The following is a 25,174-nucleotide window of genomic DNA, read 5'->3' as shown; positions in this document are numbered from 1 at the left end:
CGCGGGTGAGGTGACTGTGCAATAATGATGGACCTTAGGGTTAGGGTTAAGGTAAGTGGATAGTTAGTGGTGTATGTATAGTTTAGTGCAGGGTTAGGTGTAAGAGTTTAGGTGTGTGTGTGTGTGTGTGTGGATTGCTGTTTGTTTGGTGTGCTTGTGTTGTGTGTATGTATTTTGGAACAGCAAATGTTTTCCCTAGGAAAAAATTTGCTGTTCCGAATGTTCAATGTTTTTTTTTTCGATTGCTAGGGTTCGATATTAGAACACTCGACATTTTGAATGTTTGGTGTTCTAATATAGACCCGATATTGCCAGGTGTGCGGGAGGCTAAGATCTTGAGTGTTTTAGGAGGCTTTGGCAAATTCTTCTTTGCAGCCTCAGCACAAGTTATCAACCTAATTGGGGAAATGTGACTAATGTACTGATGTGAAACTGTGGAGGTCTGATGTTTACTGGCAGTGGATTGATGTGACAGATTTACCTTCATGTTTCTTAACTATTTACATCTCTTGCACATTGCACTATCACTATACTATAATATGGAGTGCTTGAATAAGATGTATGAAAAAGGTATATCAAACAAATATCACATCAAACCTGAAATGTACATTATGCACTCATTCACGGATGCCTACTTTATCTTACTCTAGACTGCACGGAAGGCACAGGCTATGGCAGAGAAATAATTCTGAACAGAGAATATGGAGTATCAGTACTCTGCAAATCTGTACATATGGGTTACTGCAGAATATCAAGTGTGTGCTTGGTCAACAGCTGTTTAATCAACTACACTGGATCACCTAAGCAGCTGACAGGCATGTGAGATCGCACAATTCCCAGGGTTTAAGAAAATGCCCTTATCCCATGTTTGCGCAATCTCAGTTAGTATATATATGAGTAGCCAGGGTTGAAAACATAGTGTTTTTATTTGTTTTTTATTTTTTTTTATTTTTAAGTTTTGCGTGCACCAAGGCCGTTTCGCGTTGCATGAATACTGGTGTATCAGCATCAACATTTTCAATGTTTTGCCAGTGGAGTTTAGGTGCCATGAACCCCTTCTACCACACACACAGACACACACACGTGCACACACACACACACACACACACACAGGTGCACACACACACACACACACACACACGCACTCACACACGCACTCACACACGCACTCACACACGCACTCACACACGCACTCACACACGCACTCACACACGCACTCACACACACATTCATAAATATATGCATGCTAATAGATTTTTACTTATTTGTTAACTTAGGTAAGCAAAATAGACACAAGTGACCCTTTTCAGGGGCAAGCCTGATAGCACTGATTAACTGACTGGCTCAGGATCATACAGGAAGCAAATAAACGGAATCAAACTCAAATAGAAGAAGCAGTTCATTAACAGCTTATAGCCTTAACCTCTGTGCTAAATGCCAGACACTGACATGAGAAGATGCAGTAAGAGTGAGATAGTTATAGGAAGCTGCATGTCATGTGGTATACTTGCTTTTAGAGTGTTCATTCTGAATATAAATCTCATGGACACTAGACTACATCCTCAGTGAGAACTACTAAAAAAATAAGAAATATAGCTGTGTAATGGAAGAAGCAGAGTTTTTAACCTAAAGTTTATTTAAAAATGTAGAATTCTAAAAACATGAAGTTACATATAACCTCTTATAAAATGATATCCCAACAAAATAAAATTAAGGTTCAACATTCGTCATTCAAGTGTTCCTGAAAAAGTCTTTTCAATTATGCTATATTTGAGTGTAGTTCTTTGGTAAAATATTGCTGAGGAGCTTTCAGCAGTTTGATGCCAATGTCCAAGACTATTTAGCTCTGATGAGTTTTCATTAAGGTCTAGGAGCATAAATTAAATATCTTATAAGGGTGGAATGTCATCCTGTGCTACTATGACTGCTGAAGACCAGTTCCTTTGCCAGATAATCTGACTGAAGGTACAACCCCACAGCATAGAATAGGAATCTGCATCCAGTGTCTGACAGCTTCAACATAACATAAAACTTGTCCTCACTTCTTATGTTTACATGCAGGACAGTGATGCCAATTACCCAATTATTTATATGCTGTGACAGCTAAAGTCAGGGCACAGGTGAAATGATACCTCAACATTAAGGCACTCTCCCAGTCTTTTATCCCTCTTAATTGTCAACATTTTCACAGAACGTCCAGTTTTGGTCTGTTCCTCATAAAAGTTGTGGTTTTCTGGTGTATCACTGAAGAAGGAAGTCATTAAATAATGACAGACATTTGAGTTGCAGACTTCATATCCTTCAGAAAATTCTCACTAATGTAAAACCTGTTATTCTAATACCTTCTTAAGTTTATAAGAGCTATATTTAAAATATGTCCCCATTTCTTGGCATATGTACCCCCATTATTTTGGCTTTGTCCAGACTTCTTGCTCTAAGACTTGAGAGGTATGTAGTCTTTTTGCCTAAGCAAGCTCAAAGAAAATGTATTTATACTCTTCACTTCTGTGCACCCTAAGTGCTACGTTGTTCAAGCCATTTACTCCCACTGCTGATACAATTTCCTGGAGCACAATGCTCTCTTTGGTTAAGTGGGATGAAAAATTCAAAGTGAGGTCAAAAATTTCCCCAAGCATACCTAAGGTATCCAAGACCTCAAGAAGGCTCTGTGATAGCTTATCCAACCATAATACACAGTTCCTAGCAAAAAAGCAAGTCTGAAATCTTGCATTCTTGGTTAAATGAATGCTCCAATACATTCAACAATGGTTAAAGTACAGGTCGAGGGTTCCCATGGTTAACAGAAACAGCAAGGGGAAACAGTAGACACATTTACTACAGTCTTATCTTCTTGTCATACAGGTGAAGGCAAGTTTGGGTATTGGTTCCTACTTTAATAAGTAGGAAGCTGAATAAAATCTTACACCATGTAACAAATTCTTCCTTTATACTAAAACTCTCTATGGCATACTAACTGAACTTTGCTACTTAAATGCGTTGTTAAAGTCAAGGAATAATGCTGTCCATGTTCAATTCAGAGCTTCTTTACCCAGGTAAACATGCAGTTTTGCTTGTCCCATTTGAAAGGAACCCATCTGTATTGCTTTGGGACCACAGGATAAAATTCTTCATCCACTACTACATACACTAGTCCTGCAAGGCAGTCCATTCTTATACTTTTCAAAACACCATGAGGTCCAAGTACTGCACTAAAGGTGCCATCTGACATTGGCCTACCATCAGACAAAGGAAATCTAGGTTGTGATATGACAAAGCAATAGTTATCATTTCCACCTTGGTAATCAAATGCAATAAAATGGAAATGAAGTAATAGTAATTGATCTCACTGGCTATGTTGGCAGTGTGTGCCAGACAGTTAAATCTTGTTTATGAGGATCACTACAAATCCATGTTCTTCTCAGAAACTGACAGTAAGGAATAATCTTCTAAGTAATAATCCACACTGAACATCTTAAGCTTGTTGTCCAGTTCCAGTGGATCACTACAAATAGGTCTTACTCTCAACTCTCCTCAGAGACTCAAGATTAATAATAGTCCTTGATCTCAGTTCCTGAGAGTAAGAAGCATTTCTAGTGATCCTCAGGAGTTGGAACAACAAACTGAATATTTACGATGTAGAATCCTAGATAGAGGATTTGACAAAAAAAGGCAAAATAAACAGCATGGGAAAATGCATGGAACCATGCTAGGTCAGATTGTCTTAAGATAGATATAGAAAAAACTATTATCTAGTACAAGTGATTGACCATCACATTTTGCAGATACCTTTGGTAGCAACATCTAAAAGTGAAATAGGTTTTTGACAGTTTTTTTTTTCCATTTTAAGAACAGATATATTTTTTAACTACTGTGATGTCAGAGAGATGTCAATTTATATACAGAAAAAGAACACAAAAGTATACTGGACAACAGCTTTGTGTGTATGAGATTTCATATAGATAAGAAGATGGCCAACAATTTATTGGCAGCAAAACAATGGGGAGTTTTCGATGTGTAAATTGTACTTTCTGTATCACCATAATAAAGATTAAAACATTTACATATAAGAATACCCACAAAACTTAAGAGATCAAGGAACTCATCACATGTAGCATTTCACGTGGACGAATCATCATGTCCCTTTAAACAAATAATTTCACTTCACTTGGGCTACCTTACAAGTACATGAGCTGATCAGATGACTAATGTGGTCAAATGTCTTTGTAAGGTCAGGGAAGACATACCCTATGAAATTACTTTTGTCCATGTTCAGGAGAATGGTATCAGTGGTATCTGATTTTTTTACCATCCTTTAAGTCATGCTGATATCTCAAAGGAATATCATATTGCTGGAGGTACTCACAGATTTTGGTGTAGACTATCTTTTCAAACATTCCCCTTCTGCTAGGAGAAGTGAAACAGCTCTAAAGTCAACTGCTGAGTTGAGAAAGGTAGTTTTAGGGAATGGTCACATGGCAGCAATTATGCATAGGTTAATGAAGGGACAAGTAAATGTATTTTGAGTGGTTTTAGTGTATGGTTTGCAGAAAGTCTAATGAACCAGGGACAGATGCAATTTTATCCTAATGAGCTATAATGGCTGAGCTAAATCCCAGTTTCTTTTTACTACATTTAGAATTCTCTCAGAAGTCATCATTATTTTAATTCATTTCAAACTAAAGAAGTACATCTTTTCCCTTAGTTTTAAACTTGTACAATGTTACAGAATGTATGATTAAAGGACCCTGTTATTATCTGCTGACCTTGTTCTGCTACTGACTGCTGTTAAATGTGTGACAGTCAGCCAAAGGCAGAGTATATGCTACTGTCTCACCAGCCAAAAGCAGAGTATATGCTACTGTCTCACCATTTCCAACAAAGTAGTCTTTTTTTACTTGCCCTTAAGACAAATGTCTTAAGAGGTGCTTGCCTTTTATTCTTACAAACGTGCTTTAAGATGCTTCCCATGTTACCACACAGGTAAATTATAGCTGTATAAAGTTACCACAACAGTAGATGTTTCAATGCTCAATGCAGTACTAGTCTAAGCTATATGGTTTATATCCTGCAAGGTTATAACAGCTGGACAGCTTTCAAACCTTCAGGGCAACTTCCACACTCCCTAACCATTAGTCAGCTCGAGTTGAGCTAACTAAAAAGATATGTTTGGGTGCCAAACCTTTCAGAGCTTTCATGCCAACAGAGACAGGGAGGCTGATCCCTAAAAGGAGAATGCTAGGAACAACATAAAGTAAAGTCCACACTCGGGCATAAACACATCAAGAAACAAGGGGAATGGAGGGAGGGAATGGCTACTGCAGCAGTTTTCATTCGAACATCTACTGTTATGGCAAGTTTACTTACACAACTGTACTATGTTCTTCATCTTGATTACTGCTGCAGTAGCATAAGCGATATGGGTAGATTACCATAGCTTACACATTTTGTGAGGTGGAAAGAGGACAGTTCAGAAGCCCCTGGATATTGGTCCTAGCAAAGACTGATATACATCTAGAGAAGGAATTAAGCTTATTGTGCTTTGTAAAAGTACACACAGATAAAAAGTTGATGATTCTAGAATACCTCAAGAATCTAACTCTTTACAAAAAGCCATAGATGAAGACAAGGCCCAGGAACAGTAGGCCTTGACCCTGCCTGGAATAGTTTTGTTGAAGTGGGAATAACAAAATGTTAACAGCCTTAGACAACCATATGGAAAAAGCCTGCTTTGACACAAGTTGTCCCATCTTCTCACCTTCACAAGAAATGAATAACTGATACGAAGATCAGAAAGAGTTATTACTGTCAAGATAGTATCTGAGTTGTCTGTGAATATCCAACAATAGAATAGCTAGGGTGGGGCGAAAGGGGCGTGATCAGCCAATCTGTATCTTTCTTTACCAGCACTTGCGGTCACACCTGAGCACTGAAGCACTCCTTGTGTGGTCTAAACTCTAGCACTCTGCTACAGTTAGTTCCAAAAAAAAAAAAAATGTTAACTATAACCTGAGCACTGTAGCGCTCCGTGCACACAGGGTAAACCCTAAGCATACATTTATACATATACATTATACAGTTATTATAATTTATTTAAAAAATTTAAAAAAAAATTAAAATTTATTTTTACTTATTATACATTTATACATTTGTAGCATGCAGTTTACTACAGTTTAAAAAGGAAAAATATTTTTTCCCCCATTAAACTAAAGCATGAGCGCTATACGAGTCGAGTCAGAGTATGTTGAAGAAGGGTTGGGGTATGCACAGAGAAACAGGACCTGAATGATTGGAGTAGGGGAGGGTGTTGTGCAGCTGGCCACCTGGTTGGTGTGCCTGTAGAAGGAATGTCCATATTTTTTTTTTTTGTTCTTAAACACAAGAGCTGCAGTGGGGGGGGGGGGGGCTATAAATTTAACTGTAATGAACCAACTGCCTATCGATCGGCTTATTGCAGTGAATGAAGTGCCTTTTTTTCAGATGAGTGTTCACAGTACAGGTATAGGGTGCTGGTTGAATTAGCTAAGCTTCTGATATCAAATATCCTTTCTCCCTCATTTTTAGGTTCAGGAAAGAAAATGGGAATATGGATAGTTTGGCTTAAATTAAAATAAGATACCACTTTAGGCATAATAGAAGGATTAATTTTCAAAGAAACCCTGCCATTGTGGAAAACGAGATAGGGTTGGACTCACCATAAGAACTTGCAACTCAGATACTCTTCTTGCAGAGGTCACAGCAATCAGAAAATCTATTTTCTATGTTAAGAGCCTCAAGTAAGCCAGGTTAGCTGGTTCAAATGGAGCAACTGCTAGCTTCTCTAACACAAAACTAAGATCCCAAGGAGGGACCACTGTCTTTCTTAAAGGCCCATTATGCAAAACCCCTTTAAAAAACATTTTGACATTAGAATGCATTGAAAGAGGAGGATTCAAATGGCAGACATACTGAAATGGCTGATAAATGAACTTTGACTGGGCAGTAAGAAAGACCGTAGGATAATAATGCACAGAAATATTGTAAAACCAGAGAACAACTAACCCTGAATGGGTGCTGGTTATGCTGCAGGCACCAACAAGAAAACTTTTCCCATTTGCTAATATATGATTTTCTAGTAGCAGGTTTGTTGCCTCCATTAGTACCTGCTGCAATAAAAAGGTGTCAAAAGGGAATTACAACCCTATCATCCAGGCAGTCAATTGAAGTTAATTGGGGTTGGAGTGTATCCAACACCACTGATCTTGTGTGAGTAAATCCAGTTTGTGAGTAAGTCTGTGGTAATTTCCCCTGGCCATTTTCAAAAGGAGGGGAACCACTGTTTCCTGGGCTACATGGGAGTCACCACAATGATCTTGGATGATTCATTCTGATTCTTTAGATGTACCGTGGATATTAGTGGAAAGGGTGGAAATGTATACAGAAACATACCTGTCCAAGGAAAACAGAAGGCACCTGTCTTTTCTGTATTCCAAGACTTCTTGCATGGAGACCTGAAGCAGAATTTTGTCAGCTAATTGTTCAGAGAGTAGGCAAATTGGTCTACTTGAGAACTCCACACGAATGGATCAAAACTTTGAAGACCCCACCTGATTTAGTTTTCATTCATGAGAGTCTGCCATTTTCCCGTTCAGCTTGTTGGCCACACAATTTTGCTCTGAAAGAATGTAGGATGCCTGTATAGTAAGACTGTATTGTGAAGCTATACCCCATGCTAACATGGCTAGTCTGCAAAGGAGGTACAAACTGGTTTCCTCTTGCTTGTTCATGTACCATGTAACAGTGGTATTTGCTTGTAACAACTTGAAGAGGTCCTGGAGACCAAAGTTAATTCAAAAAGTCGAGTGCCTTGATCAGAGCAAGCACCTCTTTTATATTTATGAGCTTTGCATCTGTCCTTGGTGTCCCACAAATCTTGGACTTTTATCCCTCCTTCAACTGCACCCCAAACAAAGTCCAAGGCATCTGTGGGGACTGTCGGCTTAGGAACAGGGAGGAAGAAGGGAAGACCTGGATTTAAGAATATTTGCTGCCCCCGCCAAGTGATTTATCTTCTTACAAACTTCAGAAAGGACAAAGGATGTTGGTGCTAGGACCAAAGAAATGTTAGATACTGTTGTATCTTTTTGTGTGCAGTCCTGCCAGGGGTATCTTGAAAATTTTAAATGCCATGAGACCCAAACTCCTGAGGTATTCAGTCACAGTGACCTAAGTCTTGAGTGGAAAACTTTAAAAATCAGTCTCGATATAGATCACTTTTTTTCCTGTTGAAGAAAAGCTCCTTGAACTGATGTGTCTAGCTGACACCCCAGGAACACACTCCTGTGTGAAGGAGTCAAAGAAGACTTTTGAATGTCCTCTTGGAATCCCAGCTTATGCACTAGATCTCTCCCCAACTAGATACTTCAGACACTTTGAAAAAGACTCTGCAAAGATAAGTGAGTTGTCTAAATATGGAACATATGCATCCCTGTAGCCTGCAATGAGCTATAACTGGAGCTAGACATTTTGTGAACACTCTTGGTGCAGTGAGTAGTCCAAAGGGTAAGGAAGAAATCTGATAATGTGATCCAGACACACAGAACCTTAAGACATGCCTGAAGTCTGGATGAATAGATATAGGATGACAGGCATCCTTTAAACCTAAAGTTATCAGGAAACATGAATGAGGAAGAAGAGGTAGCAGGTTGAGAAGTGACAGCATTTTGAACACAGGCACTATCAAAAACAGGTTTAGAAAAGAAAGTTTCAGAACTCGTCTCCAGGCATTTTCTTTCTTTGGCAATAAAAACATCCGTGAATAAAAAAAAAGCAGAAGTATAAAAATATATTTAGAAGTGGAAAGAAGAATTAGAAAAAATAAACAGGATGAAGTATAAAGAAATTGCATGGAATTATAAGAAAGAAATATAAAAAGGAATTGACAAAATAAGGGAAACAGAAATGTAAAAAAAGAATAGAGAAAAACAAACTGTTGTTACATAGACAGACATTCTTTCTAAAAGGAAAGAAACAGGAGGGTTCTCCCTTACTTAGGAAAAGAAGTAAAAATGAGAGTAGGGAGGATGGATGCTATTTTAGATGGCAAAGGAAATATAAAATACAAGCAAGAAGATATTATGGATGTGGGAGAAATGTTGCAGAAAAGATGTATGAAAAAGAGGAAATGGATGGCAAGAAGAATGGAGAGTTAAAAAAATATCTGATTTTTTAAAATATTAATTGAATAGGTGAGGGAAGGTATAATGGAAGAAGACATGTAGTGGAGTAATAAAATTTATTTGGAAAAAGGATGAAAAAAATATATTAAAAATGGAGGCCCATAACACTAGGGAATACTAGCTATAAAATATTTATGAAAATGCTACAAAAAATGATGGAGAAAGTATTGGATGAGGTGATAGGGCAAGGGATGTATGGTATGAAAGAAACATTTGTAAAAGAAATGTTAATTACACTGAAATACGTAGAAGAAATGATACTGAAAGAAAATAAAGAATTAAGACTGATAAAATGTGATGTAGCTAAAGAATTTGATAAAGTGAGTAATGAAGGAATGTAAAAGAGTTTAGCGGCATATGGCATAGGAATAAAATATTAATCTAATAAAGATATGTTATGAAAATTCATGGGTGCAAGTCATGATAAATAGATAGATGGGAAGAAAAGTAAGTATTAAGAGTGGAGTAAAACAGGAATTCCCGATGAGTATCTGTTTATTTGCATTAGTAATAAATGTAGTAGTATAGACAGGCATGTATGAAGTGAGATGGAAGGAAATGCTACATTATCAGTATGTATGACTTTGCAGATGATTTAGTTCTAATAACAGAAAACAAGGGGGTGTATAAGTAAGGTTATAATAAGGATTGAAAAAAACTGTTAAAAAAGCTGTCCTGCAGTCAAACAAAATGAAGAGTAATAGGTTTGGTGAGATTAAAATAATAAATGTAATATATTTCATAAGAAAGGAAGTAAAAATCTTGGGCATGACATTTGGGGAGTATGAAAGTATAAAAAGTCAACGGAGAGCTATCGGAACAAATAATAAAAACATTTGTTAGTTTGGTGGAAATTTTGTTTACTTATTTCAGAAAAAGACATATATGCAGAACACATGTATTAGGAAAATAGTTATCTAGGCATAATATATATGTTACACACACTGAAATGGAAAAGGAGTTGTTAGAGATTTTATAGCTTAGGTTAAGTCTCAGTGCGAAGAGAAAATTTATAATAGAAAAAGGTAGTTTGAATTTAAAAAATCCAGTGATGCATTAGCATCTATGTTTGCATTTTGGGTAATGAGAAATGTAAATGAAATACAGGAAAATATGATAAGCAAGATGTTACATGAAAAATATCAAAATGTACGGGAAGAAAAAACAGGAAAAGAAAAGAAAAAATGGGCAGGATGGAAGAAAAAGAATATGAAAAATATGAAATGAAATTTTGGAAGTTAAAAGTAAATGAAGTCAATGGAAAAATCCTACAATATGATTTTAGAAAAACAATGTACCCAGGGAAGGAATAAAAAGATGGGAAAAAGGAAAAAACAGACAGAACAGACTCCCCATCCACATAAAACAAAGTTCATCACTGTCCATATTCAACAGCAACTTACATCTATGGATGGAAAACATAAAATTTAACCCAGGACTGCCCTCTGTATTAGTAATGGACAGAGGCAGCTCCTAAATGCTTTACCCCATGCATGGATCTCTCAAATTATCTATGATATGATCCCAGTTATTCTCATTACGGGTAATATATAATTATCTACGATGGGATAGGTAAGACCAATCTATAACCAAATGGGATAGGTTATTTCAAGAACAAAAAGGGGAAATGTCTAGCCTTAAAATGGCCTGCAAGAGCAGCTAGCCTACTACTTACCTATGAACCTTTTCCCACCTGGGAAGGAAGAAAGTACAGTTTTGTACCTACCATAAATGTAGATGTTCGAAGATCCACATTGCTGCAGTCCTTACACTTGGGTAGTCCGCTGTCCTCGGTCGGCCCGAATATCAAAGTATAAGGCTGACGTCGGTCAAGGCGCATTTGACTGACATCAGGACGTCAGGGTACAAATGCGCATGACCGACGTCATATCCTCAGTCTTTTCTTGCCCCAGATGTCAGAAGACCCTAAACATAAAGGTGTAAACCAAAAGACAGCAAACTAACAACCAACCACCCTTGCACTACTTATATGTACAATATATACAATACATACAATATTTACAACCCAACCCACCCAACCACCTCTAACTACAGAGGGGAAGGAGGGAGGGTAAATTGGACTGCAGCAATGTGGATCTTCGAACATCTACATTTATGGTAGGTACAAAACTGTACTATGTTCTTCATCTCACATTGCTGCAGTCCTTACACTTGGGTAGAATCCCAAAGCAGAGGTATGGGAGGATGGTCAACTACAAGGAAGCAGGAGCTGCCAAAATGCCCTGCAAAACAGCAGTGGCAAAACCAGCCCTGGATTTAGAGTAAAGTGGTAGGTGATAATGCCTAGAAAAAGTATGCACTGAACTCCAAGTAGCTGCCTCCAAAATATCCTTGGTTGCCACTCCCCTCAAAAAAGCTGTCGAAGTGGCAGTAGCCCTAGTGGAATGAGGCCTAATCCCAGCTGGAACCTCCTTGCCATGATGGGAATAACAGAAAGCAATGCAAAACCCAATCCACTTAGAAATAGTTTGTTTTGACACAGGCTTGCCCTGAGAACCCAAAGCAAAAGAAACAAACAACTGCTGAGACTGCCTGAACCCTTTAGTTCTGTCCAAATAATATCGCAACTGCCTGTGTACATCTAAAGTGTGCAAAATCTTTTCCCCTTTATTTTGGGGATTTGCATAAAAAGTAGGCAAATGAATAGTTTGGTTTAAAGCCACACTAGAAACCACCTTGGGCATAAAGGAAGGATTAGTACGTAAAGATACCCTATCCTTATGGAAAATCAAGAAAGGCTCAACTGCCATAAGGGCCTGTAATTCAGAAACCCTTCTTGCAGAGGTAATGGCCAACAAAAAAGCAGTCTTCCATGATAAATATTTCAACTCAGAAGTAGCTGCAGGCTCAAAAGGTTGTAGAGTGAGTTTCTCCAACACAAAATTGAGATCCCAAGCAGGAGTAGGAGCTCTACGTGGGGGTCTTATATTCTTTGCCCCTCTAAGAAATTGCTTGAACAAAGGATGCGAAAACAAAGGAGGGTCACATTCATAGTGAGCTGAAATCGCTGCAGCATGAACCTTAATAGAAGAGAAAGACAAACCTTTGTCCAGTAACTCAGTAAGATATTGAAGAGCCACACTTAAATTAGGCTCAGAAACATCAAAATCCTTTGCTGCACTCCAAAATAAAAATCTCTTCCATTTATCTGCGTACACTTTCCTTGTACTAGGCCTTCTAGCCTCCAAAATCACATTCAAAACTTGTTGTGGAAGTTGAGACCTTCTATGGTTCAAAACAGAATATGCCAGGCTGTTAGGTGAAGAGAGTGAAGTTTGACATTGAGCAAATGGCTGTCCTCCTGTGACAACAGGTGTGGAATCAAGGCAAAGGCCATGGAGGCTTCCGTACCAGACTTCTCAGTAATGGGTACCAGTGCTGTCGAGGCCAATCTGGAGCTATTAAAATCATCCTTGGCTTGTCCTGTCTGACCTTTAGAAGTACCTTTGAGAGGAGAGGCAGAGGTGGAAAGGCATACACATGAAGATTGCTCCAATTGAAAGAAAGAGCATCCACTTTCCAAGCTGTGGGATGAAACCTTATTGTGCAAAACTTTGGCAGCTGATGGTTTAGTGGAGAAGCGAACAGATCTATGTCTGGAGTTCCCCAGGACACTGTCAATTTCTGAAATACATGAGGATCCAATTTCCACTCGTGGGGATCCATAATCCGTCTGCTCAACACATCTGCTAAGGAGTTCTGTGCTCCTGGCAGAAACCTTGCCTGAAGATTGAGCTGTAAACTGAGAGCAGTCTCCCACAAAATCATTGCTTGCCTGCATGGAGGATAAGAATGTGTTCCCCCTTGCTTGTTGATGTACCACATGACAGTTGTGTTGTCTGTTAGAATCAACACCTGCCCTGGAAGAAGTAAATCCTTGAAAGCTATTAATGCAAACTGGACTGCTAACATCTCCTTCAGATTGATATGTAGATGTTGTAGTCTGGCAGGCCACTTGTCTTGTATCCACTTTCCATTTAGATGAGCTCCCCAAGCTTTGTCTGAGGCATCTGTCGTTAAAATCTGACTCGCCTCTGGCCGGGTCACAGAGAGTCCCTTGTTTAGGTGACATTCCTGAGCCCACCACAAAAATTCCTTTTGAATGCAAGGTATTATTGGAATGACAGTGTCCAGATCCTGGCAGTGCTGTGTCCATACATTTTGAGATACCATTGCAGCTTCCTCATATGCAGTTTGGCATTGGGAAGCACCAGAATACAAGATGCCATGAACCCTAAGGCTTGAAGGACTGTCCTTGCAGTCAGCCCGGACTGATGAGATAGTTGATGGAAGTAAAGGGAAAGACTCTTTTGTTTGTCCGGGGTTAAACAGGCCATCTGGGATGCTGTATTCAGTCTTACACCCAGAAAGCACATGTCCTGAGAGGGTACTAGACTGGACTTTATTTCGTTCACAGAATACCCCAGGCATCTTAGCACTGCTATCACATATTCCAAATGATGAAGAAGCTCTTCCCTTCCTTGAGCCAGAATCAGGCAGTCGTCCAAATACGGATAGATTTGTATTCCTTTTAGCCTGAAGAAAGCTATCACTGGAGCCAGAACTTTCGTGAACACTCTGGGCGCAGTAGATAAGCCAAAGGGCAATGCAGAGAACTGATAGTGAGAAGTCCCAGCTCGAAAACGCAGATACTTCCTGCAACTTAGTCTGATAGGAACATGAAGGTAAGCCTCCTTGAGATCCAAAGTTACCATCCAATGATCTTTGCCCAGCAGAGGTAAAAGCTGTTGTAACGTCAACATTTTGAACTTGGGAATGTCCAGATAAGTGTTGAGGATAGATAAATCCAAAATTGGTCTCCACGTGTTCCCCTTCTTTGGTACTAGGAACAGGCGAGAATAAAATCCTAGGCCCACTTCTGGCATAGGGACCGGCTGTATGGCCCCTAGTTGAAGTAACAGAGAAATTTGCTTGCGAGCCTCTATTCTTTGCTGAGGAGGAACGCCTGGCATGCCTCTGAAAGGAGGCAAGGTATGGAAATAGAACCTGTAACCGTGGTGTATGATATCCAATACCCATTTGTCTTGGGTAATTAAACTCCAATTTTCTTTGAAAAGTGCCAACCTTCCTCCCAAAGGTGCTGCCAGACGAGAAGGCTCTGGCAGCTGGAAAGGTAGGTCATTGGGTCTGTTTACGAAAGGACTGACCCCTGCCCTCACCAGAAGACTGTGCAGGAGAACTCCCTGTTCTAGGCCTGAAAGAGCCCTGAGCTCTGCCCCTACCACGTCTAGATCTACCCCTAGACTGGGAATCATAAGAAGGATACGTCCACCCTTTAGCAGGCCAATTTCTACTAAACTTTGGAGGCTGAACCTGCAAAAAATCTTTAACAGTCTGCATAGACTTAGCCTTGTCTTCCATTTTCTTTAAAACTGCCTCAACAGGAGAACCAAACAACACATCAGATTGTAAAGGAGCATCTAAAATCCTTGTTTTAACATGGTCAGATAAATTTTGATCCCTCAACCAGGCGTGCCTGCGAAGAACTGACCCAGTGGCAGCCACCCTAGACAAGGCCTGTACAGCATCAAAACCACATTGCAAAGAATGCTTACCCACCTGTTCAGAAACATGTACCAAATCCTGTAACTCTTTACAATCAATACCTTCCGCCAGAGCATCAACCTTAGACTTCAACTGTGAAAGGAGATAGTTTTGGTATTTTAACATGTGAAACTGGCAATTCAAAGCCCTCATAGCCAGAGTAGAAGAGGTATAAACTTTCTTTCCCCATCTATCCAAGGCCCTGGCTTCTTTATCTGCAGGAACCGGATTCTTGACAACAGAAGCCTTAACACCTTTAGGCCCCTGGCTAACAGTTTCTGGGTCTGCCCTAGGACTCTTAAAAAGATACTTATGAACTTCAGGCACCCTGTAATACCTATCCGGTTTAACAGGAGCAGGAGGCAAAGAATCAGGATTAAGAGAAGCTTCTGTAAAAACATCTTCCACTACATCCAAAACAGGAGGTATAGCCAAAGGCCTATGCTGGGGTAAAAACAAAAATTCCCTAAGCCTTTTCCTGGAATCGGAGAAGTCCTGACCTTCCCACTTAAAATGCTCCCTCATGGAATGAAGAGTCTCTGAAAAAGAAAAATCCTCAGGAGGAGAAGCAGAAGGAGTAGAATCATCCACATCAGAATCAGAATAAGGAGAGTACTCCTGCAAGTCTTCAGTCAAGACTCTGAAACATCCAAAGCCTGCTCAAAACTCCCTAGCTCAGGCTCCATCCTAGGTCTCTTATCAGGAGGGGGCAAAGAACCCCTAATTAAAGAAATCAAATCTTCTGCCATTTTAAGCATATGCTTCTTGGGCACAGTTCCAGAAGAACTGGGGGTGACACCAGCTGAAGCTAAACCTGGCCTGCCTCTAGGAGAAGCCTTGGAAACAGAAGGAGAAGGCCTAACCACCCTAGGCAGGGAGGGGAGTATAGTAACCTGAGAAGCCCCATCACCCTGACCTGCCTCCTGAGAGGCCACATCCTGCAACAACAAGGCCTCTCCCTGGGATCCCAAAGAAACCTCCGGTGGAGCCACCGGCTCCACCGACACCTCTAAAGAACCGGCGTCCGGTACGGACGGTTCTTCTAGTCTAGGCTTAACTGCTTTGTCCTTGCGCTTCTTCGAAGAAGCGCCGGAGCATCCGACGGCATTTTATAATTGTACCGCTTCCCGAAGACTAACCTGGCACAATCTAATCTCCTCTTTATAGTGCGCTTATTAAATCTAGCACAAGAGCGACACCCAACAACGTCGTGCTCAGGCCCTAAACAAGGAATACACAAAGTATGATAATCTCTATGCGGTATCTGTTTCCCACAAGAAATGCAGTTATTCACTTTTTCTGACATCCGTTTAACCACTGAGGCAAGAAAAAAACAAAATATTCCCCAACGGGGTACTTAGCCAACTTTGATTCGGTCTGAAACTCCGGAATCGAAAAATTTCAGAACGCCAACCGGCACTTGCAATACTGCTTCTGCATCGGACTATGCGGCAAAAAAGACAGATGATATGACGTCGGTCATGCGCATTTGTACCCTGACGTCCTGATGTCAGTCAAATGCGCCTTGACCGACGTCAGCCTTATACTTTGATATTCGGGCCGACCGAGGACAGCGGACTACCCAAGTGTAAGGACTGCAGCAATGTGAGATGAAGAACATCTGGTTTTATCACTCTCTGGGATGTCATGTGATGAGGGACAGGTAGAAACAAAGTCTGATCTGGTGGATCAGAGTATGAAAGAAAACCATGTATATATCCCATTACCGTCCTGTCCAGATTCAGACTCTTGATTATTTTCTGGAAAAGAGGTATCCTTCTTTCTTTTACCCTAAACTACTTAATAAGCAGGATCAATAGCCTGAATTAAAACCTGAGCCACACTCAGTATATAATTCCTGTTCAAGGAAATTTGAGGAAGTGTAGCTACATTTAGTTTTTTGTATCTTTCTGACAGGAAAAAGAGGGCCAACAGTGTGATTAATGGCAGCAGTAGCTTCCCCAGGGAAGGGCACAATATTCTGACAAAAGAGGGAACCCTTCCTTGATACCACTCTCAGGACTGACAAGAGTGGCTCTACCTTTCCCACTGAGGGGACCCCAACAACTGCAGAAGAACTGGCTAACCCCAGGTCCATAGTGGCTGTAGGTGATGCACCACAGGGATATGCGGGTAAAAGATGAGTGGTGTGAGGTACAACTAATGGCCAGAGCAGAGTCACCCACCTGCAGCTGAGGAAAACTGCTAGCCTGCTGTGGTGACAATGGCTGTTTACTTAACTTTTTCTTTTTGTGGCTGGAAGAAGGCCCAACCCTGGGGCTGACAGTTTGTTCCACGATTAAGCTAAATACGGTGTCTCTTTCCCAGAAAGACAAGCAGCAAAAGTTGAAAAAAATGTAAAGTCTTCAAAAGTAAAAAACTTTTCACAGAAAAACACAGTAAAGACACTTGCCAGTTACAAAAAGCAAAATAAACACAATTTTGCTATAGAAAAAATGTTTTGAAATACTTTAAACAACTTTTAAATGGACAGAAAAAAATGAGCACTCTTGTTTAAAAGTACTGTCTAGTGACGGTCCACTAAAAACACAAACTTCTTTCTTTAAAATAATTTTCATGAACAGAAAAATGTTAAGAAACAATAAACATTTTAAATTGGACATTTTTCCTCCCATGGGGAACTTATCTGGCCAATAAAGAAATAGCACAAGCCAACTCTCGATATGAAAGCCTCAAAGGAGCATACTCTTCAGTGGCAGGAAAGCTCTGAAGGACATGGTGCTCAAACCTGCCTTTGTACTTGGCTCAGCACAAGCTAACAAATAGTTTGGGCATGTGGAAGGTGCCCAGAAGCTATGGAAGATGGTTGGCTGTTAAATGCTTATGCTTAATGGATATAACCCATGTATCTTCGGCTACTGCAGCAATAATGAACATGACAAACATCTGCTTTTGCACCATTTGAGGACTTGAGTCAGAATTACCAATCTAAGCATGCTGGTTAGCTGTGAGACACAATGAAACATGTCATTGTCTGGTGGTATTTTTTGTAATTTTTTTTTAAGTTTTAACATAAACATATTAACATCAAAAATCAAGTAACTACTTGCAAATGTCTTTATCTGAAACTAATCATATAATTTAACAATTAATGAAAAAGAAGAAAACTAGTCAACATGAAACATAAATCAGTATTTTTCTAATAAAACAATTAAAGTATATGTATTGGTATTCTTGAAAAGCTTTGTCTGCTTCTGTTTTACTTTTAACTACCAAGTTCAGAAGTGTCTTTTTCTTGAAAAATCTGCATAATTTTAATGATCAGGATACTGTGCTGTAAGGAAGAATGTGTGTGCGTGTGTGGGTTTTCTTTTTGAATACTGATATTGTATTGTAAATTGCTGTGCCACTGTTATTATGAGTTATGAGACCCATTAGTGTTGATTTTAATACAATCCATCCACACCGCATGTGTACACAGCAATTTTGAAAGAAGTGAATCAAATGATAAAAACAGGCAGGAGAAGGTAAACTTGTATTTCATCTACATTAACATCTTCAGAATTGACACACCAGAGTTCCAAAGGCTGATAAATGCAGATAAAGTTAAAACATATATATACTGTAAATGTTCAGGTCAGAATCACACGCTGTACCTTTTTTATTTGAGGTAAAGACCTTAACCGTTATGTCCCCCTACCATATATACATGTAGTTTCTGTTTATATCACTAACTCCAAAATTTCTGATTCTTAGCAATGTTTAAAAAGATACATTTCTTTGTTTTACCATTTCTGGTACACTTAAGAAGTTCAGAAAATGTATCAGTGAAGACCGCAACAAGGCAGGTTAATATCCAAGTTCTGTACCACTGTATCCTTCAACGGCAATTTTAAAGGGAAATAAAAAGCTAATTATGAAAACTATTAAAGACATTTAAATGAAATATTTTCCAAAAACTGGGTGGACTCAGTTGTAGAGAAGGTAAAAGTACTGCCTCCCGGTGCTTGATCTGCAGACCAATTCACAAATGGGGTACCTTCAGTGCACAGTCTATGTCTCCCCCCTATGTCCCCATGGATTTTGGACACAGTCTCTGGTTTCCTGCATGCCAATTATATGTGGCTAGGTGAAATGGGTAAGTTCCACAATGTCCACAGGTGTGCATGTGACTGTGTGTGCATCCTGCAATGGACTGACATCTATTCCAGCAATGGTTCCTGTGACATTCCCCCAGGGGCCGTTTCCTGCCTTACACCCATTGCATGCTGGGATAGGTTCTAACTCCATGCAAAACTTGGATATATAGCAGGCTCTGAAAATGGATAGATGTAGTTCCATAATGCTTGTTAAGGTTTATTATTTAAAATTCTTAATAAACTGGCTTTTGGCAAGAAAATGCAATACAAGTGATACTCATTTATATGAGTGATATTTTCAATCACTGAGTGAACTTTCAACAGACTTCCAGAAAAGTAAAATATTTCTTCTTAGAACTTGGAAAATCTCTATACAGTCTGGCACAGATAGGGACTTAGATTAATGCAAAAAACTGATAAAAGCACTAATAAATCTAGCAACAGGACTAAGAACTCTTGCACAAATGTGAATATGTAGCAAAGAACTCATGCACAGATGTGAATATGCAACAAAGAACTTGCGCATAAATATGAATAAGCATGCTTCTCAATAAATACCTTGGTATACAGATTGAGACCCACAGCTGTTGCCAGAGCAGTTGAAGTTGCTGAAACATATGCAATGCCCATTTGCCTGAAAAGATAAAGTAAATTTTATTTCACTCCAGCATTGTACTTCCCACATAACAGTTCTAAATGTAGTATTTTTTCTATACATTGCATCTAAATGCTTTTGGATATTCTCCACTTAATACATTTCCATGTCTTTCACATGAACTTGTACACACAGGAAATTAGAACCATGATGCTGCCTGTAACTGTAGGGCTTGAAGCAGTAGAAGATACATTCCCCAAAGCTTCTCAGTGATTTGGCAAACCTCATATTAAGGGCAATATATAAGCAATTATGGCACATTTCTATCACACATCAGCAAATATAGACACTAGGGCGGAAAATATGTCTCTGCAGTCTCACCCTGATGCTGCAGGAGGTGGGTAGAGTGGGACAGAAGTGAATGACTGATGCTGTCTTATCCATCCTGTGGAAAGGGTGATGACAGAGTTCTATCAAAACTCCAGCTGGGAAAAGGGCAGGTACTGTGTCAGTTTTTACAATACAGAATGCAAGAATGTGCAGATGTGATGGATTTGTTCCTATATAATGAGTACTGCATTGTTCCTCACAGACATGGGGGGGGGGGCAACAGGTGTTTAAATGTAAGGAGCACAAAAAAAGTCTCAAACTCTGTAGAATGACAGTTGTCATTAATGGTTCTTGTCTCCCTATGTTCCATGCAGCTAGGGGTGGGAATCAAAATAAACAGATAAGCCGGGAGTGGGGCCAAAAAATCAGACTAAAAAAAACAATCATTTGCATTTACAGTTTTGCATCATGCAGACTACAGGAATTTGGGTTAAGAAGCCACCAGCTGCTAACTGAGGGACTGATTCCCTCAATTTCCACTTGAATTTTCTAGAATCTTGAACAGTCACTTAGCCAGACCGATGTTTCAAGTCTGCTACTGAACAGAAGCATTTATGCCATGTGGTCCTAACTAACTACCAAATAAGAAAAATAAATACATGAAAACTTTCCCCAAGTGTCGCCATGTTAACCAGTTTCAACAACAGCAAAAACATGCACTTTTTGCTGAAAAAGGGCATATTTCACATTAGATACCACTCTCTGCGAGTTAACAGTGTTGTCTTGGGCAAGTATTTAAAAAAGAAGGAACATCAAGGAATAGGGGTATGAATGTGTGCAGTATCTAAAAAGTGAAGCACACACTAAAATACCATTAAAAAAAAGGGGGAAGGGGTCCCAAAATCTGGAATTTTAGCTTTATAACAATGACTTTTTTTTCAACTTACATGGGATCAAGTAATATGTCAGGGTTCCTTTCAACTCTGTTGCTGTAGTCGTACAAAACTGGCAGAACAAAATCAAAAGTCGGTCATATGCTATATAATCTCAAAGTGAGCATAGCCGGCTTTAGGCACCAGTGAACCCTACGGTCCCTGGGGGCCTCCCAACCACAACAAGCTGTAATCTTGATATTTTGTAACAAGTTTGTCAAAACAACAAAAGCTAGTACAGCAATACTGTGTACTTAATAAAACAGATGGGTAATAACTGCTATTTATATCTTCTTTAACATTTAAAGATATTGCTGGTTATAGTATCAGTGTTTTGTCAAGCAACAGGTTTCACAATTCAATTAAATATTTTACAACTGACCTAATACTCCTGGCTTAAAGTCTGTTAGTGGACATTCACTCCGCTAAAACTAACAGCATAGCCAGCTTAGTTACTTGCTAAACCCGTGGCTGCAAGGGAGCCCCCTTAATCATCCTTGACTATGTGAGGGCCTCCTTAATCATTTTTGACTGTGTGGGAGCCCCACAAAGGCTGCTGTTGGTTGGGGAAAAATAAGGAGAAGAAAACAATAATTTCCTAATTATGCTCTTTAACCCGCGTAGGTCTGGGATATGACCCTGTTAGGATAAAGACGATAATAAACATAAGCAAGGTAAGCACTAGAGAGATCAGCAGCACAGAGTGACTGATATCAGTGCAAACCTTGGATTTTAAGAAAAGCTGATGTTTCTGATCTTCAGGGATGGTTCTCTTTTAGAAAGTTTTCTAAACACTGGCAGAACACCAGATAATGTAACTTTCAAATTCTTTGCAGAAGAATTTAGCGCAATACATATAATAGCAGATAAAAGGTTTAAAATCAGAAACAAGTTTTAAATATTACTCTAATTCAATTAAAAAGTTAACAGTATACCACCTTTTGCATCAACATGCATTTTTTGGACAGTAAGTATGAAACTCTGATGTCTGGATTTATTAACTGTCTGTAACCCTGAATGATTTAGAAGCAAATCAAACTTTTTACACAGGATAAAGCAAAATTATGAGAAAAATCAGGGAAGGTCTGCGAAATCATGGAGAGTGACAGGTTTGTATTACTCCTCACTAACATAAAGGTGACTTAACCTCTGCTGCTGTCTGACAGCTGTTACACGGCAGTCACTGATCTGGTGTGTCTATACTAGTGTTGCACAATGTATTGCTGAAATAAGTACAAAACTAGTATTGCTATGGATTATGTGTGTGTGTGTGTGTGTGTGTGTGTGTGTGTGTGTGTGTGTGTGTGTGTGTGTGTGTGTGTATAAAAATATCAGTGATTTTTATCTGTGCACACACCCAGTAATGCCAGGACACACAAATTATTCTTCTGGATATTAGTAAAAAATGTAGCTAACAAATAATTATATTTCGGAGGTAATGAACAAAATATTTCACAGAACATTCAGACACTTAGACCTTCTAAGAGTCTGAGGACTCCACTCCCCAGACTCTATAACTAGATACAGGAGGCTCCCTTAATCACCCTTGCCTGTATGGAGGCCCCACAAGCTGTTGCTGGTTGGGGAAAAATGAGGAAGAGAACAGGTATTTATTTTCTGATTGCTCTTTAACTTGAACAGGGCTGTGATATGATCCTGGTAGGATAAAACTGATAATGGCCTCTGCTCTCAACTGCACCCATTCTAAATTGAGCCCTGCACAGATGTGTGTGTACAGCAAACTGCTGTAGGTTATGTGTTTGTGTGTGGAATTGTGTGGTTGTTACTTTAATTTTCATCACAGTCAAACCTTAGAGGCATGCACATGAGGTTATTATAGCTTTTTTTTTTACTTCTCACAGACCTCAAAGGTGTACAAAGAAAGTTACTATAGCTTGTGCATGGGCAGCATACTGTCTAGCAGCAACAAAGACTACCTTACTGTAATCATTATTTTTTTCTCTTTCCTCACAATCACACTTAGGCAATTATACAGTTAGCTGCCTTTGACAGTTTGGGTTGAGGATTGAGGAGGCATGTGTATATGTATCTCACCAGTCACTTGAAATACATGACTGTGGCAATTTGAATCTTATCCCAGTCTAACACCAGAGGGATGCATAGGCAAGCAGTTCCCAGACAGGACCTATGCATCTAGACAACAACTGGCTTGTTAGTTTTTTGTGAGTTACTATTTTGCCATCTTTGAACATTTAACATTTTTGTGCAACTTATGTCTTCCTTGAAAGTAAACAAAAAGAAAAATAAGACTGAAATTCTTTTCTTACTCCTGAGTTTTATTTAGGTTACCATTGGATTTAAAGGTTGGGAAATGCTCTAAATGTATTTCAGAACATGCACAATCAAAAGGCTTCTGGGGGCTCCGGCTTAACTGAGTTATTTCCTAAATGGTTATTACTCTGCTTACTTGGTCAGAAAAAGTATGTTGCAAGGATGCAAGGAAAACTAAAGCTGAACAGAAACACAGTTTCTTTCTTTAATCAAAATTTCTGTTCAAGCCATCATTAGGTTCATAGGTTCATACTAGGCTATCTGCCCTAGGGTATTTACAAGCCTAGCCAGAGTGTGTTTGGCTTTCGCCACCCATTTTAAAATGAATTTTGCTATGCCCTTTTTCGAGGTTAGTATACTGTGCATCTGTCTGTGACACAGAAGTGATACCCAGAGTAAATCTACGATCTCCCATCCACTCATCAAGATTCCTCTTGAAGAGAGTCAATGAGGGACTCTGCCTAACCTGGACTGGGATTTTATTCCAGAGTGAAGGGAGCCTCTGGGTTATGAATCTGTCCCTCCAGCATGTCCTATTTATTTCAGTGCTGAGGTTCAAGTCTCTCAAGTGCGCAGCTCGATGGGATTTGGATTTTCTGAGGTGCAGCATGTCCATTAATTCCAGGTTGGACATGGCTTTATACATCAGGCACAGATTGCCTCTGAGCAGGCGGTATGCCACTGAGTAGAGCTGGAGTTTCTTTAACCGGGCAGCATATGACATCTGTTTGAGCCCTTTGATCCTCTTGGTGAGGTACTTTTGGGGTCTTTCCAGTTGCTGCAGGTGTCTGGTAAGGTACATCCCGAAAGGGGCATTGTACTCAATTATGGGCCTGATGAGGGATGAGTAAAGAGGCACGATGACCTCCCCTCATCTAGATGTAAATCCCTTCATGATTAGGTGGGCTATATAAAATGATTTTCTAACCACTTTGGCCACGTGGTTATCGAATGAGAGATTGCTATCAACTTGGGTCCCCAGGTCCCTAATTACTTCTTTCGTACTTAATGGATTACCATCTATGTGGTAATTTGTGGGCACTTTGTTTTTGCCGAAGGGGATGACTATACACTTTTGGGCGTTTAGCTTGAGGTCATGGCTCTGGCACCAGTTGTCTGTTTCTATGAGGCCCTTTTGTAGGATGCTTGTGTCGGCTGGAGAGTCGATTATGGCGCCCAGTTTGCAGTCGTCTGCGAACTTGGTCAGCCACAGTCCTTCCGTGTTGGCCTGTACCTCCGAGAAATATATACCGAACAAGAGAGGTCCCAGGACTGAGCCTTGTGGGACGCCACTTGTAACTGGTTTGGAGTCTGACATGGCTCCAGCAATTCTAACCATGTGGGTTCTGTCCTTGAGCCAGTTTGCAACCCATCTAGTGACATAGGGGTTTATATTTAAGCTGGTGAGCTTATCTATAATGTCCGAGTGGGATATTGTATCGAAGGCTTTTGCGAGGTCCAGGTAGGCTGTGTGGACCACCTTCCCCTCGTCAATGGCCTTGGTGACTGTTTCAAAGAAACCAACCAGGTTTAAGAGGCAGGATCTGCCCTTAACAAAGCCGAACTGGGTAGGATCCAGTGTCTGTAGGTCCCCAATATCATTATTTATGAGGTCCATGATGATCCTTTCCATAGCTTTGCAGACCAAGCTAGTCAGGCTTATGGGGCGATAGTTTCCAGGATCCGTTGAGGCACCACCTTTGTGGAGAGGGACCACTGTTGCTGTACACCACTCTTTGGGTACATATCCTGTAGTAAGGCTGAGATTGAACAGTAGTTTTATGTTTGGGTTTAGTTCTTCTTGGAGTTCATGTAGGATGCAGCCCGGGACACCCGTCTGGTCCCAATGATGCTGAGAAGTTTGTGTAAAAAGAAAAAAAACCCTTTAAAATGCACTTCAGAGCATATAGGAAGTTACGGCTTCTTGAAAAAGCTGAAGAGTATGGTAAAATGTGAGAAAGGGAAGAAAAAAGTAATGTGCATGATATCGGGAAACCAAGATTGGGGGGGGGGGGGGGCAGAGTATGGTTGGTTGGTGTGTCTATGCGTTGGGTGAGTGGATGAAACAGTAGGCCTAGGGTAACATTTCACAAAGTCCAGACCTGTACATAGAGTTGCTGCAAC

At 39.9% G+C, this 25,174-nt stretch overlaps 1 protein-coding gene across 3 annotated transcripts in view; it reads right to left on the bottom strand.

The window, feature by feature from the left end:
- SFXN2 (sideroflexin 2) overlaps positions 1 to 25,174 on the bottom strand; it is a 666,316-nt gene that overhangs the window by 254,720 nt on the left and 386,422 nt on the right. For all 3 annotated transcript variants that reach the window (XM_044056549.1, XM_044056546.1, XM_044056548.1), the window contains exon 5: positions 19,460 to 19,535. In XM_044056549.1, the coding sequence (XP_043912484.1) occupies positions 19,460 to 19,535 (76 nt within the window). The remainder of the gene's footprint in view (positions 1 to 19,459; positions 19,536 to 25,174) is intronic.

The sequence above is a fragment of the Protopterus annectens genome, chromosome 14.part0, assembly GCF_019279795.1.
Source record: "Protopterus annectens isolate FY-2018-M chromosome 14.part0, PAN1.0, whole genome shotgun sequence".
NCBI classification, from domain to species: domain Eukaryota; kingdom Metazoa; phylum Chordata; order Ceratodontiformes; family Protopteridae; genus Protopterus; species Protopterus annectens.
Note: the sequence above shows the minus strand (reverse complement) of the source record. Positions and strands in the feature narration are given on the sequence as shown.